At 48.2% G+C, this 17,001-nt stretch overlaps 1 protein-coding gene across 4 annotated transcripts in view; it reads left to right on the forward strand.

Annotated features, from left to right (window-relative positions):
- Positions 1 to 17,001, forward strand: part of sbf2 (SET binding factor 2) — a 110,311-nt gene that overhangs the window by 63,683 nt on the left and 29,627 nt on the right. For all 4 annotated transcript variants that reach the window (XM_064336900.1, XM_064336902.1, XM_064336901.1 and 1 more), the window contains 6 exons: positions 710 to 838; positions 1,020 to 1,118; positions 1,655 to 1,859; positions 2,510 to 2,619; positions 3,919 to 4,068; positions 12,842 to 12,910. In XM_064336900.1, the coding sequence (XP_064192970.1) occupies positions 710 to 838; positions 1,020 to 1,118; positions 1,655 to 1,859; positions 2,510 to 2,619; positions 3,919 to 4,068; positions 12,842 to 12,910 (762 nt within the window). The remainder of the gene's footprint in view (positions 1 to 709; positions 839 to 1,019; positions 1,119 to 1,654; positions 1,860 to 2,509; positions 2,620 to 3,918; positions 4,069 to 12,841; positions 12,911 to 17,001) is intronic.

The raw sequence follows: 17,001 nt of genomic DNA on the forward strand, positions 1-17,001 counted from the left end.
TATGAGGTTACCATCTAATTTAAAGAGGTGAAATTAAAGGAATTGTTTGCTTCCTTTTCTGATATTACTTACAGTTTTTGTGTGTTTCTGATTTGCCCTGATTGTTTTTAAAAAATGATATTTTAAACACATGCAGAAGGTTCTGATGACTATCCAGCTTTACTATGGCATTCAGAGGTTGTTGACTGAAGCAAGAAAATATCCTTCAAGTTAGTCCAAAACAGCTTATATAGCAGCATTCCACAGGCTGCTCCTATGAATAGAATAATTTAATTGCGTTTATTCACAATTATAAACATAAATATTGGTTTTAATATCGTGGTGGGACTTCTTTCATTGAGCAGAGCAGTCTCAGGTTGCATAGTTCCTGTCAGAAATAACATAAACATAATATTACAAATTTTTGCGGGGGGTAATATTATCTATAGAACCAATGGAGGCATACCATCACTGTATAAGCTGCTTGGCAGTTGCTTGAAGTGTATTTTCTTTTTAAACCATAAACCTCTGGATGCCCCTATACCAGCATATCGGTTTATTATCCAGATGGACTAGTGGGTCACCTTATTCACCAAAATAAGCGGTTGGATGAAATTACGCTCAGAATTCTGTAAAGCTGAACCGTTTGCACATTTGGTATGTGGCTTGCTCTCTCTGCCCTGCTGTCACCTGTGATGTGGAAACGTCTTTTTACCCATGATCCTCTTAGACCGCCTTCCTGGGCCAGCGAGGCCTGATCGAGAGCGACTTCCTCACCAAGGTGCTGGACGGCATGGCGTTCGCTGGATTCGTGTCCGAGAGGGGCCCCCCCTACAGGGCCTGTGATCTTTTTGACGAGGTATGGCGACACTCTTAAGTGAGGCGCATTGCAGGTGTTTAAAAATGATTAAAATGGCCATTTAAATGTCTAAATATTAGATGCTGCTTTCTGGAAAAAAAATATTGTTTTTCCCTCATGAGACTCAAATTCATTGGGGGCTGTTACTGCTCCATCAAAGTGGTTGTTGTCCCTCTCCTAGTTGGTGGCGTTTGATGTGGAGCGGTTTAAAGAGGAGGAGGAGAACCCAGCCAAGTTACAGAAGCACATCCGGGAGATTGCCGAGCAGCTGTACAAGAACGTGAGTCCCTCCCTGAGACCTTCATAGCCAACAATATCTGAGCAGGCCCTCCATCACCTGCCCAGACCAACTCATCTTCCTCCACTCCCTCCACTCTGTGGCAGGGGTTCCTAAACTGGGGATGGGGGAGCCACTGGGATCCATGAAAGGATTCCCAGAGGGTTCTCAGTAAAACTTTTTTCCTTGTTTTGTTTACATTTCCATATTTCATGAATGGCATATTTTAGACTTTCAGAGAATATTAACCTTGGCTGGTTTACACATCCATGATAATACTTAGATTATTGGAATGATTGAACATGTACTATATTGTGCTAAACCACTGTGTTTCTAATACAGATACCTAATATAAGCCAATCAGAATTTATGCCTGTCACTGTATTGCAGCTAGTAGTGGCTGTTTGGATGAAAGTGTCAAAGGGTTACCATTTATTTAAATTTGGGGCATCTCATCTTGAAAGGGGTCCATTTTAGAGGAATACGTTTGGAAACCCCTTGTCTTATAACACATACTAACAAATGCACTTATCTGGCAGGAGAACCCAAACCCCCACATGGCATTCCAGAAGGTTCCTCAGCCCTCGGAGGGGTCCCATCTGCGGACGCACATGATTCCCTTCCCCCTGCTGGACGAGGTCCGCGTGGCCACCCTGCTGAAAGAGGGCCTGGCCAAACACCACGGCGCCCCCACCGGCACCCGCGCCCAGAGGAAGTGCGTGGTGCCCGCCGGGCCGCCCGTGGGTAAGTGACATCCCCCCCGACCGCCCCGCCACCCCTCACACACTGCTGGGACCACAACACATCCATTTAACAGACACTCTTATCCAGAAACATCTACCAAAATGATCCGCTGTAGTGCATTCAGATTCAGGTTAAACGGCAGCAGTATCACTGAAGACCTGTGTGCTGAAGGGCCTCTTGCTGTCATGATGTATTATTATCCTGAAAAGACCCTTGAAACACACAGGCACTTGTGGCATCCATTAGATACTAGCATTCGATAGTAAACTGTTAATAGTCTGAGCACTGTATTGTTATCCCTCAGTAGGGCCTAATCATCTGTACACAGCCCACTGGATTCACTTTATTTCTGTTAAATAAAAAGAAACTGGTGCTCCATCCAGGGATTAAAGAATAAACTGTTCTCTCATGCGGTGCTTTGTCTAAGGATAGAAACTTGAGAAAAAGGAGAGAAGTGAGGACAGCAGCTCCCTTGACAACAGTTTATTAAAGTGATATGACACAAGAATGCGTGGTACAGTATATCGTGGTGTGGCTAGGGGTGCTGTTCAGCACAATGCAAAGCGGAGTCTGCTTTTCAATTGCTGTAGTTAAGGAGCAGGAGAAAGTGCTGACGTGCTGCGGCTCCCTGTCCCCCCCCCCCCCTCCAGTGTCGATCCAGGGCAGGCCCGGCACGGTGTTCAACAGCGCCCGCCGGCTGGAGGTGGTCAGGAGCTGCATCTCCTTCATTTTCGACAACAAAACCCTGGAGACCGAGAAGGTAATGCAAACAGAGCAACACACCGGTGCCACTACACCACCACACTTCTGCTGCTGACACACTTTTTCACCCGCAACCTTTCACACTCTCTATCTGTATTCCCCGCTTATATCTTTGGAGGAATCATTTACATCTGTGCTCAGACCCCTGAAATACATGTCACTTCCTGCCATCTGCCAAATAAATGTCATATATCCTTTACAAAACCACAAAGAAGAACCCAACACCTGACTGCTGTAATATGGTCTACTCAAAATGCTCAGGTAGCCCGTAAGGCATGTTAGGGTCCATGGTCACATCCCTGCCAGTGCAGTGGTGCGCTTCACGGGCCCTGCCTGTGCTGACTGTGGATGGGACTCCCTCATAGCCCAGAGAGAGAGGGAGGGGAGAGGGAGGGGTTCACTACGCAGGGCAGTCAGTGCTCACTAGTGACTTTGTCACCTGCATACTCCTCCAGTGCAGTAACTGGGGCGGCCTAGGAGTGCAGAGGGTCGGTGCACGTTAACACAGCCCTTCTGAATAAATGGAGGCTGTCGGAGACCTACAGTGGTGACTGGGCATTCCAGTTTCAGGTGAAAAACGCCGTGGAGAAAAATAACCGAATAACCCGACGGTTAATATTTCGGTGATACGCGATCATTTTTCACGTTCGTATCGCAGCAGGGGGACGCGGACGAGAGCGAGGCGATCCTCATGTCGCCCCTCCCTGAGTTATGTAACGCAGGATCGCGTCCCCGCACGGCTAAAAAAATGCAGCGCGCCAGGCTAACGGCTCCCGCGAGCCCATAAACCCATCGCCTCCGCGCGGCCCCCGCTGTAAAGCATTACCCCAGCCCCCGCCGTAAAGCTGAAATATGCTGGCGGGTTGTTTTAAGCGGGTAGAGGCTGGCTGAGAAGGCCCTCCGGTGGTATGGGACAGGCTGCGGGGCTGTGTCCCCCCCACCCCCCACCCCCCCACGCGTCTTGCACAGGGATGTGGCAGGCGGTGGGCGGGGGGGAGGCAGGCATTGGGCGGTTTAAGGAAGGTTAAGAGTTTCCGCTTCGCTGTCGGGGACACAGAGGTGAGAGATGCAGCACAGAGCTGGAGGAGGAAAACTGGGTTACTAACCAGTGATGCTGACTCTTACTGTCTGTGTGTGTGCGTGCGTGTATGTGTGTGTATGTGCGTGTATGTCTGTGTGTGTGTGTGTGTGTGTGTGTGCGTGTGGTGTGTGTGTGTGTGTGCATGTGTGTGTGTGTGTGTGTGTGTGCATGTGTGCGGGTGTGTGTGTGTGTGCATGTGTGCGTGTGTGTGTGCAGACTCTCCCTGCAGCTCTGCGGGCTCTGAAGGGCAGGGCGGCTCGGCAGTGTCTGGTGCAGGAGCTCCAGCAGCACGTGAATCAGAACAGAGCCATCCTGGACCACCAGCAGTTTGACCACATCGTCCGCATGATGAACTGTGCCCTGCAGGTGGGTTAGCCCTACCGCTGTACAGCCGCACGCACGTACTCACATGCAAACATATGTACACAGTCGCACACACACACACACAGACACACACACATATCCATCGCTGGAAGCATCAACATTCCTCACTGTCTGCATGGCCTCAGTGAAAGACAACATCTCATCCTCCACTGCTCAGAACACAGTCCAGCAGTCAGTCACTCCCTCCTTACTGCTCCTTCCAAATCAAGGTGTTCTAATCTCTACCTGTTTGGGCTCCAGCTTAGCCTTCTCTCAGGTAAAGCGCGCACCTGGCAGTGAGAAATCAGTGCTCTGCGCGATCCCGCACGCTGTTTTCAGGAGTAGCATAGCTGCTTCTAATTTAGCGCAGGCGCTGACATTCGTAGCTGTTTATAAGGCATCCAGGGGGTAATGGAAACCTTACGGGGGCAAGCGGGGCCGGGCGAGCCGCGAGCGGGCCCGGTCTGGCGTGTAAATTTAGAACATACCTCTCGCTGGTCCGTCCCGCCGCGCCGCGAGCTCCCCGGGGACGCGCCTTTTTGGCAGGCGGAGCGGCGGTGTGCGTGCGTCTCCCTCCTGCCTCGTCCGCCGATCCCTCTGGAAGCTGACTCAGTCCTGTTTGTTTATTTGACATTATTGAGTGATTTACGCGCCTGCGTTCTCGTTCGTTTGGGCCTTTGCAGCTATGCGCTCCTTTTTGGGTATGCGCCCTGGTGACAGCGCCCTGTTTACTGTACCCAGTTTGTTTGCCGTTTCTTGTAAGGTTATTCACTAAGTTCTTAACCCTGAAGGATATTGGTTTATTTTTAGGGGTGTGCCGTAATGTACATCGTTCTTTACTGTAAACTCTCAGCCGGCCGTCGGTTAGGGCAGAGACCAAAGTTTGGCGCTTCCTCGTATTTCACAGCATTCAATCAGCAGGGATTGCACAAATGGCGAGAGTGACTGTTACTGGGTCACTTTGGATTCCATGAATTGCTGGTTAGATTATATAGGCCAATGAATCGGCCCATACAAACGTGTGTGTATACAGTGGTGCAGGCTTCCCAAGGCGTTATGAGGTCACTGAACGTGTCACTTGTTCCCTGCCTGTAAAATAGGTCAAGCAGCTTGAAAAGTTCAGATGTCAGAATGAGCAGCATACAGCACACATAGGCTTTGTGTTTATTGCTGTAGGAAGTCATTCTAAGAAGGGCTGTTTAACCACAGTTGTGTCATTTGAACCCACAATCTAGGGGTTTCTGAGTTCTGTTTCATAGTCACACTTTAAGGATTCAGAAGTATAGTCTGCATCTGAAAGTCACTGAAATTATGACCTACAACATAAAAACCCATTTTCACAAGTTCTAAAGCCTCGTCGTGATCATACAGACTAACTGCACTGCAACTGTTCAGAACAAGGACACGATGCACACCCGGTGTTTATTGTTTCAATCTGATCAGCAAGGAAAAAACAGAGACATAGGATTCAACTGGGGTCTCATTACCTGTGGAAGACTGAGTGGTTGATGTATGGAAATATTTGAATGGAAGCCAAACTTTTTCCACATTGTTTGGCAGACACTGTCCTGCGATGTGATGTACAAGCCTTACATTCGCGGCATTTATCAGATACTCTTATCCAGAGTGACTTACAGCTTTTGCATTTCTTACATAGTATTCATTTTATATAACTGGATATATAGTACCACTGACACCAATTCAGGTTAAGTGCCTTGCTCCAGGGTACAACGGCAGTGTCCTGCCTAGGAATCAACTTGCAGCCTTGAGGTTACAAGCCCAGTTCCCAAACCACTTTCCTACACCGTCGCCCATGATCTGAAAGCATCTGAAATCCAAAGAATAGACACCACTGCAATCAATCAGTCTAACAAGCAGCCATCCCCACTCCAGCAAAAGCATTCAGTTTAAAGTCATTATGTGGTTTAATGGAGACAAAAAGCACTGCACATTTCCAAGGGTCTCAGATCATTTTTCCAGAAGAAGACACAGAGACTGAACAGAGCTTTATTGGTGTGTTTTTGCTCCGAATCAGAATTCATGCCAATGTTGCTCCATACAGCCACCAGCTGACGCAACACTTTTAACGTCAAGCTCAAATTCACCGTCCTCCCCAGTCCAAACACACATTTCAGATTATCTTCTGACTTCTGCTACTTTATTTTCTTGTGTAACTAAATTCTGAATTCTCTTATGTAACCATTAGTGCAGAGCAGCTGCACAAAGATACGAGACGTGAGATTTTACCTGAACATGATCGCTCAGTAACTCAGAGCTCACAGACGGGAGGCACTGGGGTATCTCGCCGTAGGTGTTTGGATTGTGGGGTGACTGATGTCCCTGGATGGATGCCTGGAGGCTTCATGGAGTTCCAACACATGTCCCACAGACAGGCCTCTCTTCCTCGGTGATGCTAATGCTAATTGTGTATCACTCAGTGACCCTTCCACAGCTGGTACTGGCATTGTCAGGGGCTGGCCTCGGCCAATCAGCAGTCCCTGCTTTGTCCCCCTTTGGTCACCTGTGAATGAACTGGGAGACATGCGGAGTTGGGCATCTGGTCCATGCACATCCTGATTGGCTGGCTTTCACAGCCACTCTGATTACCTGTATCTGAAGGGATTCATATTAGCTGGATCTACAGTCATTCTGATTGGCTGGGCATTCAGTGATCCTGATTTGGTTGGGTTTTCGTGGACCTTAATTGAACTGATCTGCAGTTACTGTCATTGGCTGGAATTGCAGCGAGACCCCAGCCCCAGGGGCCCCTGGATACCGAAGCCCTCACTAACACAGCGGCCGTCAGTCACCATTAAGGAGCAGTATGCTGGAGCAGACTTTAGCACACATTATTACTGACCCAGGGTGGATGAAAGCACACTCACTGTTTTGTTTGGATTATTTCCTTTGGTTATTTTATATAATACGGTATTGTTGTTCCTCATGTGTATTTCACTACGGCAACAGACATTTTCCAGATACTTGGTCCTGATTGGGAGCCCTGGTGCCGAGCCCGGGTCCACGGATTTGTCTCGGATGAGCCGTAAAAAAAAAAAAAAAAAAAAGGAGCAGGGATAGCGGATCGCTTGGCCCCATCTGCGACTGCTTTCGCTCTCCTCCGTCTCTCCTTTCAGCGCTGGAGAGACCCCGTCCGGGGAGAGAACGCAGAGAGATTACGGGTTTTCGGAGATGCCAGCGATTATTTGCACAGTCTGCTCGTAATTGCCTTTCGCGGCCAGTCCTGGCGGGACGCCACCGCTGGCACGCCCCGTCGCTTTCCCGCCAGTTTTTGGGTGACACGCTGGATAGCGCCGGCGATGCGTCTCTCGGTCAGCCGTCAGCGGCGCCCCCTGTGAAGCGCGTGTGATTTTCGCGGCCCCGAAACGTGGCCCGAGACTCTCTGTACCGCCGCCGCATAGCTTTCGGCAAAATAGCTATTAGCTATTTCTAGCTCGCCGTCTCCGCGAGTCACGCTGTCCTGATTGTCCGGCTTCTTCTTAGCGTGGCGCGGACGCATCTTTTATCACTTAACGACACACAATAAAAAGAAATGCCAGAGAATAAACGTTATTTAGGTTACGGGCCTCTTTTTTTTCTTTTTTTTTTTTGGTCGCTGTGGTTACGCGGCTCTGTTATCTGTTAGCGCGCTCTCTTTAGCGGCGTAAAAGCTTTGCAGGGGGCCGCCCGTGGGGAGCTCTGTAAATCCTGCAGACTGTACATTAGGGCAGAGGTGATGGGATCGCCAGCATGTGGCACGCAAATGTTTTCTCTGTCTCCGAGTTTTTCCTCCAAAACTCCTGCTTTTTTGCTGCGCCTTCGCTAATAGCCAAGAGTAGGCCCCTAGCCCCAGCCGGGAACTGGCAGCCTGCAGCATGCGCCTAGATATCTCCTTCGGAGTTTGAGCCTGGCCTGGAAAGGTATGGGCTCAGTGCTTTGTGCCTCTCACAGAAGCCCAGAGGAAGGTTTCACCTGCCTCAGTGTGAGCTCCCTCTGTGAGATCTTCTAAGAGCACACAGGAATGACTAATCGAGTGGTTAGTTAACTAGGAATGAGTGTAGTGGAGTCTATCAGACTCTCTATGGGTTCTGCAAAGGGCACAGCTGAGTCCAGTTTGCAACCAGTGACGGAATCCATGGCAACAGATGGAATTACTTACGCTGCGTTTGTGCTGTATGTGAGAACGATACCTTTACTTCCCTCGCTGTGATATTCAATTTATTGTCCCTGCATAGTTTCAGATTGCCAGATTGATGATTTCCTTTGTGGTCCATACCCAAAAATAGCCGTACAGTAACTGTGTATTGGTTCAATAAAAATACAGATACAGAGCAGGACTGTATCAAATGCATTGTCTCTTGCTTATATCCTCCTAGTGTGTGGTTCATGTATGAGTGAGTGGATTCTGTGTGAGTGAGTGGGTTCTGTGTGAGTGAGTGGGTTCTGTGTGAGTGTGTGGGTTCTGTGTGAGTGTGTGATTCCTGTGTGAGTGTGTGGTTCCTGAATGATCTGTGATCCTGTCAGAGAATCTTCTCTGAGCATTGGAAGGTACACAGCTGTGAAGGTTGATTCTGAAGTGGGCAAACTCTGTGGGCAAACAACAACATTGTTTCATTGTGGAAGTCAGAGATCTTTTGCGAGATCTGGCTTTACGTTTGACCTTAACGTCCATGTCCGGGTTGATAAATCTTCCCTAATCTTTTTCTTTCCCACCATATAGTTTCCTATGTTACGCTGACATTCCTTATCACTTGATAGGAAGCAGTCCCATTTAAATTTTTTTAAGGAGATATTTTCCATCCTGCGATTGTGTTCCCCACGCTGTGCGCCTGGGTGACTTCAGGCCATCAGCATGCCAGTCTGTGTGTGTGTGTGTGTGTGTAGGGCCCGTGGGTGTTTGGTGTGGCTGGTTGGTTGACGGATGTTATAATCGCCTCGCGTCAAAAGCCCTGTGAGCGCAGTGCCAGGCCCGCTTTACGCCAAAAGACCTGATTTCTGGAAAACCCGAATTTCACAACCGCTCAGACCGGGGTGTGAGGTGTGTCCAAACTGGTTCCCGGCAGGTTCCAGAAGCGCCTGCGTTGGGAAGGTGGCGGAAAAATGCCCGAAGGCTTGACTGCGACTGATGTGTTTGTTTTTCTTTTGTTGTTATAAAATAAAGTGGTTTTTTCTCTTTTTATATTATTAGCTTTACTCAGACAGACAGAGAGTATAGAGGGAGACAGAAGAGACCACAGCTGAGAAAGAGCCATGGCGGGAATCTGACCCCCCCCAACGCACGGGGGTGGAGAGTCGGCTACGGGGCTGCAGCACGCATCTCGCCGACTGATTCGTTTAATATAAAAAGCGTTTTAATAACGGGGCGTAAGATGGCAGGACTGAGATCCTCCAACTTCGGGCCTGTCTACTGCAGCTTCTGCTCACCTGAGCTCTCTCGGACCTGAGACGTACATCGGCGTGCGACGCCAATCAAAATATTTGCAGGGGCACTTTACAAATTAGCATCTGTTTTTCTTCACTCCAGCTGTTACGGTTTAGGGCCTGGACGGGGTGCAAACAGAGTCCTGGGTTTGTATCAAGTCCATGTGGCATTCCTGCAATTTCCTCCTACCAGGATTACAGGCTCAAAGTGTTCTGCTCTTATTTATTTCCACTGGCCCCGTGATCACATTAGCAGATGCGCTCAGCGTGTCGAGAGCACTCCTGACGCCGCCTGATAGCGGAATCGGTTGGGGGCAGACGCCTCATCAGGGAGTCAGGTGTGGGCGGTGTGTGCATCTGGGCTCACCTCTGGTACACTGAGCATGTGCAAGAACCAGAATTACAGGGCGCTCTGCTGTAGCACTGGAGCACTGACATTGTCACATATATATTTCAGCTTCTCAGTGGATGTAGGAGCAGTAAGGGTGTGAACTCGTCACCTCTATGATATATGTATGTGAGTCAGCGGCTCACATAACTCATGTAATGCTGCCAAACAAAATTTAGTCATTCCCACTTGAAAGATAATTCAGGTACAAGATACACAACTCAGAAAACTCAGGTAAAAATTGATTTAACAAACTTGTTAACTTGACTTAAATTTATTTAGGAGCAGTTTTAGTAGGTTTGGAGTAGCAGCCTGTGGACAGACTGAGGAGAGAGGCTCTGAGTCAGCTCTGACCCCTGCCACACCGAGTGAGAAACAGAGAGAATGCAAGGTGGATAGAGACGGAGAGAAAGCGGGGAAAGAGAGGATGAAAGGGGGTAGAGAGAGAGGAAGGGCAATATGGATGTTGGGTAGGTAAGAAGGAAAGCGAGAGGAAGAGAGAGGGCAAAGGTCACATGATTCACAGTCACGCTCCGGCCGAGCTGCAGACGAGCACGACCGCAGCGGCCGGGCGGCGTAGCGTGTGCATGCACGTACGCGGCGGTGACGCTGTGACTCAGAGACGCGCGAGCTCCGGCGCATTCCTCTGCGGCCCCGCCTCACGTGTCGTACGTGCGGGATCGCCGCGCTCCTCACATACGTGCAGCTTCGCCTCGCGCCCCCCGGCGGAAACGCTCGCTCGGCTTTTTTCTGTGCGCGGAGAAGGTTCCGGATCGTTAGCCGTACATGCGGCGGGGGCGCTCCCCCAAGGCGCTGGCTTAGCCCCCGTGGACTCGCGCGAGTCCAGACGCCGTTCAGCGGCGTTCAGTTTGTTCGGGGCGGTCATTGCGTTCAGTGTGCTTGGCACATCTGTAAAAACACGTCGCAGAATGAGGCTTCCGGCAACACTCCGCACAGCATATGTGGGTTCAGAGATTCCAGCTCGGATAATGGTGGTTGAACAGCGTGTCATCCTGTCTCTGCCTGGTCTGTCTCTTAAGCCAAACCGTTCTTTCTTTCTCTGGCTAATGTGCGCAGTGCGTCATGGAAAGTAAACCTGTTTTCATCAGGGTGAAGCATTCAGTCAGTTATCACGCTCAAAAACTTCAGGATGTTCGTTGACAGCGTTGTCTTCCATCCCATCATGGGGTCATTGCTTTTACGTTTAAAATGATGTCACCAAATCCAAAGAGGCCGTTAGCCCGAGATACCGTAATGCTACCGTGACACATCTGACCCACAGGGCAGAGAGGGTGTGCTGGAATGGTAATGACACAAATGCTGCTAATTATAGGGTTGGCTTTGCCAACTCAGCCTCATGGCCTCTCACCTGAATGTGTCACTGTGCACTTCAACTTTGCCCTCTTTTCTGTGTGTGTGTATGTGCGTGCGTGTGTGCGAGAGAGAGAGAGAGAGAGAGCGAGAGAGAGAGAGGGAGTATGTATATATGTGTGTGTGAATGTATGTGTGCGTGTACGTGCATGCGCATATATGAATGTGCATGTGGGTATAAATGCAGATGTGTGTGTGTGTGTGTGTGTGCATGTGCGTGTGAGTGTATATGCGTGCTCATCTGTAATTGATTAAATTATTTCAGTTTCTTGCCCTTTTGTTCTTAGAGTACCAGGCACCACAAGATCACAATCTGCCATGTTGCTCTGACAGGGGAGTTTAATCGTGTTTCCGGCTGCCATTCTCAGGCATTCTCGATTCATAATAAATACCTTGGGCTTGCCCTGAAAAGGAAAAGGTCGTGGGGACTAGGACCAATTTCCTGTCAGAATCATTTTGACTTGTTCCTTGTTGCTGACAAAAAGCCCTCCACTTGTCCTGTTCCCGTTAAGAATGTGCTTTGTGCTGGAGCTGAATAGCTTTTTTTTTCCCCCCCGTTGCACAACTACCTGCCACAGTGTGGCTCCATCAGCGCATCACCACTGCATGGCCCTGCCTCTCTGTCCAATGAGAGCCGAGTCCACAAACAGGCAGAGAGCGAATGAATGAGGCAGACAGGCCGTGCAGTTTAAATTTTCACGCTTGTCTGTACAAAAATGAAGTGTTCCTCGCAGCTCGTGATTTTATTATTGTGGAATTCTTTTATCATTCGTTTTTATTGTATGGATAATGTGTTCGATCGCCAAGGAAAATGTGACATTTGGAAAACTAAAAGTTTGTAAATAAGTTTTCCATAAAGTCCGATTGTAGATCCCCATCTCATGCCCCATTTTAGGAATGTGAACATGAAATGAAGTTAGGAGTTGTAAATTGGAACATGATGATGATTGTATAAGATTGTATCAGGAAGGGATTATATAAACATATTGAAAGCATATGTATCAACAGTAACTGCTGACTGAAGTGGACCTGCCCTAGGAAGTGTATGTTTAGGAACAACATTTGGTATTGAGTACTACCAATTCTGCCTTAGGTTCCACTTTGTTTGCATTTTTACACCTGACTGAAAATCCAAAGCGAAAGTTAAGATTGGCCGATACTCTTTAGGACAGAGAGTGAAAATGTAATTGTTGTGCCTTGAGGAAGAATTGACCCCTTAAACTTTTTTCACATTTTAAAATACTTTATATCATTTTGACATAACAGAGTTAGTTATATAGGAATAGAAAAAAAAATCTGACTTAAATATTATTTTAATTTTAAGAAATCAATAGGGGGTGGGTGAAAACTTTCTAAAGGCACTGCACATAGGCCGGACATGTACACAATGCTTCAGTATGATAATGTAGATGAAGTACACAGGCATGGTTCAGCATGTATCCTTTTTTTGCAGTCCATTTACCATTTCACTTTTAGTTGCAGCTGTGCTGTATAGCTTCTGTGTTTGGCCTCAGCTGTGCTGTCAAGTTTATACATTTTTTTATAGCCTGAGCTGTGTTGTGTTTTGATCTCACTCCTTCCCTGTTGTTTGTCCTGCAGGACTGCTCTAGCTCAGAAGAATACACCGTTGCCGCGGCGCTGCTACCCCTGACGACGGTGTTTTGCCGGGTAAGTCCCAGTTTCAGAGAGACCCTCCAGCAACAGCACCAAGGCTGTATCCATTTAGGCCATATCCACCAAGACTGTATCCACTAAGGCCATATCCACCAAGACTGTATCCACTAAGGCCATATCCACCAAGACTGTATCCATTAAGGCCATATCCACCAAGACTGTATCCACTAAGGCCATATCCACCAAGACTGTATCCATTAAGGCCATATCCACCAAGGCTGTTTCCACTAAGGCCATATCCACCAAGACTGTTTCCACTAAGGCCATATCCACCAAGACTGTATCCATTAAGGCGGAATCCACTAAGGCCGTAGCACTAAGGCTGTAAGCTGGATGTCTATGCCTGCGTGTGTACGGTGTGAATGCCAGAACGTCGTGCCACTCACCCCAAGCTGTGTTGTTTTTAATAGGATTCTTGTAACGCGATCAAACAAAAGATAGGTTCTCCAGTCTTAGCCTTCTAATGAGTGTGGGTGCTTTTTGGGGAGGGGAGCTGGCGAATGTCACAATCTTTGTTCCAGAGAACACTAGACCCCCTCCCCTCCTCGCTAACCCCGCTTTGAAGTGGCAATTAAGAAGAGGAAAAAATAGAATTCTTCAGCCAGCAAACTGTGCAGTTCCTTTGTCCTCGATTAACTCGGCCTTGTCACAGAGAAGCAAGACCATCGATCCTCGGATGAACCCCAGAGGAACGCTGGGGTTTGTGGTTTCTCCACCGATGCCCAGCTCGGGTTTGCAGCGACGCGTGCCACAATTATAAGTCACATCTGTCGTCATGGGTACAGACACAACCTTCTTCTGTTGTTCTGGGTCGAGCCAGGCCTGGACCCACTGGGCTCCCAGGGCACTTCTGAACTCTAACTCATTGGGCCATTTTGTGTTGGCTTAAACCATAGCTGGCTAGGTTATGGAGTAAGGAACGTTTATGTCTGCTTGTAATGGAGGTCACCTGACTTCTTTCTGGCTTCATGGATGCTGGATAGGAGGTCCCAGATAGACATTGACTTAAAACAGCACTGTCTCATGCCACATTAGAGAGATAATTTCCAGCTACATGTACATATAGTACCATATGCCTAAGAGTAGAGCAACTCCGTTAAAGCCAAGCACCTGTATTGTTTACGGTATATAACTGTTGAGCTGTTAAAAAGCCCTTAAGTGGATGTAGTGAAATGGGAATGGCTTGCAGCTGGGCTGTTTAATGTTGTCGTTTGGTTGGGTGTGAATGCTTGTTTTTTAAATGAAGAAACATGCTGTGGCAACAGAGAGCACGTGCAGTGGACTGTGAGTGGACGGGCGTGCCATACGTGATTTCTGCGCCAATCTTTGATTTAATTTTTTGGCCGATGAATTGAGAAATCTGAGGAGCATTGGTCAAAATAGTTTAATTTCCTGCAATATCTTTATATAACCTTTAAGCTCCCTGTTAAGGTCACATAAAAATGATGATTTCATGCTTTTAGTTAAACAAACACAAACCAGGCGGGAGTGAGCAGACGTGCCCAGCACAGAGCCACCACTGGGCCGGAGGGACAGAACCTGGGAGACGTGCTGTTCCAACACACAGGAATGGCATACGGGGCGGGGGACACAGTGGGCGGAGCAGAGGGGGAAAGATCGGGTGGCAAAAGCAATAGAACCCACTGATGCCAACACATCAGAGAAAACAAAGAGCTAATTGAACTATCTGTCTGCATGGGTAATTCTCCCTAGACCCCATTGCCAAATATCTACTGCTGCGTACCTGTGCTGCTTATCTCCCTGTTTTTACTGAGGGGTGTGTGCTTTACCACCCTGCCGGCTGCAGAACAGTGCCAGTGTGGCTTTGAGTCTGGCAGTGCCACACGCCTCCTAGAATTCTGGGATACAGGAGACCAGCACTCAAGAGGTGGGAGGGCAGCATGCTAAACAGTGGCCAATAGCAGCAGCTGGAAGTCCTCCTGCTCAATCTGAGCACCCATTAGCAACGTTTCCTTGTTGATGAAGGAAGGAAGACTGAGAAGGCACTAAGTAACTATAGCAACGCAATTTAGGAAAGAAAATGATGAAGACTGGCCTGAGTACTTATCAAGTATACTCCCATCTTTTCAGCAATTTTCATCTCTATCTTGAATCATGCAGACAAATATAAAAGATTTTTTTAAAACCTAAGTCGTTTTATGGGACGGTTAGCTTGAGGAAACTGTTTCTCCACACTTCTGTTAGAAAGTAAAGAAAAGAGATGGGAGAAAAAAAAAAGTTCAAATGGCACCTTTTAAAATTGCTCGTGCTTTTTCACATGAACTGACCGTCTGCTCTGCTTTTTAAAAGTTTGTATGTTTGTAAGAGGATGTCAGCCATGAAACATGTTTACCTTGGTGTTTCCAGGAAACAATCCTCCGTAGCCTCAGGGTTCTAACACTATTCTATCATCTAGGGTGGGTCAGGTAAGGATTACCTCCCACACTCCCAAATTACATCACATTACAGACATTTAGCAGACAGGCTTATCCAGAGCGACTCACGCAACTTATTACATAGCATTGACATTACATCCATTTATACAGCGGGATATATACTGAAGCAATGCAGGTACCTTGCTCAAGGGTAAACGGCAGTGCCGTACCTTGGAATCAATCATGTGACCTTTAGGTTACAAGACCAGCCCCATACCCAGTATACTACAATACTACACTGCTGCCACACTATCTTGGACATGCTCAACGTGCACTTTAATGTGTACTTTAAGAGTATAAAGAGCAGTTGAAGAGTTCTGACAGGGATTAGGGCAGGGTTTATGGAAGGCTCAAATATTGTTTCAGACTTTTAAGTCTCTTTGGGGGATAATTTGAACACCGGTGCAGAACAGTTTTGAGGCAGGCGTGGTACTTCTCCCTTCCAGCAGATATCTTTGAGGGGAAAGTTGTTAAAAACCAGGAGTAACATGATGCTGAAGTTGCACATTACAGTCCCAAGTGACTCTTTAGAGTTCTTCAGAGGCTTCCATCACTGGCTTGAGTGAAAAACAGAGGGAGCTGGGATCCATGACAGGGTTGGGAGAAGAAATGGTGCCTCAGATAATTTAGCAGTTTTCACCAAGCCCAAAAATGTACTGGTGCTGGAGAATGGGAAGGGTGGGATCCTGTGCTTTTTTCATTTGTGATCCACAAGCATGTGGCACTTTTTCTTTAAGATAACACCTTTATCTTTGTTGTGAGGGTACATTCCTACAAATCCTAGTGTTCAGATCTAGGTGCAGGGAGTGGTATTTGCATAGCGGGTTGCTTAGCGGGTGCAGTGGACGTGAGGATGATGGTTGTGGATGGTTGTGTGTCTCTTGTGTTTCTCTGACCTCTGCTCCACTGGAGAGGAACAACGCCACGGACTGCAGCCACTGAGTCCATACCCATTCACGGAGCCCTCATCTGCCAACACCTCCAACAGGTTCAGGCCTCTTGGCATATCGTTGAAAAGATCAGCAAGACACTGGACACGCGTAGGAGTCCTGGCTATCCATCCTGAGATGTGCCATGGGCTCGTTCCCCCGTCCGTCCCTGGGGGGAAGGGGGTTGTGGGAGTTGTTGTTTTTGGAGAGTACGGTCGAGAGATTCATCATAATGGAGGCACGCTCTCGTGCTCGCTCTCTACCATCAGCACTGGGCCGTCAGTGCCGTCTGCGAGATGAAATCTTACGGGCCAGAAAAGAACTCCCCGAGCACAAAAAGAGATTAATACTGCCCATAATTCCCCTTGCGCTTTAATCAATCACCGCGGAAATGGCCGGGAACAATGCTAACTGATAGCGTGCTCTGACCTCCCGAGTCGGGAGAGGAGATGCGGTCTGAGCGAGTCTTCGTTTGTAAACGTGTAAATCTTTCTTCATTACCACGCGGGAGGCTTCGCAGAACCGCGGGGCGGTTGAAAGGCTGAACGCAGGACACTCTCCAGCCTGGTGGCGGTGAAGTGTGTTTTGTTTTATGAGATACGCTCATTGGCTTGCGTATGTGGTCTTTTCTCCGCTTGAGTGTCTTCCAGCTCAGTGAGGATCACTGTGAATTCCCTCTCATGACGGCTTACACACTCACAGAACAATGATAACGAGTTTG

Source organism: Anguilla rostrata, chromosome 5 (assembly GCF_018555375.3).
Source record: "Anguilla rostrata isolate EN2019 chromosome 5, ASM1855537v3, whole genome shotgun sequence".
NCBI lineage: Eukaryota > Metazoa > Chordata > Actinopteri > Anguilliformes > Anguillidae > Anguilla > Anguilla rostrata.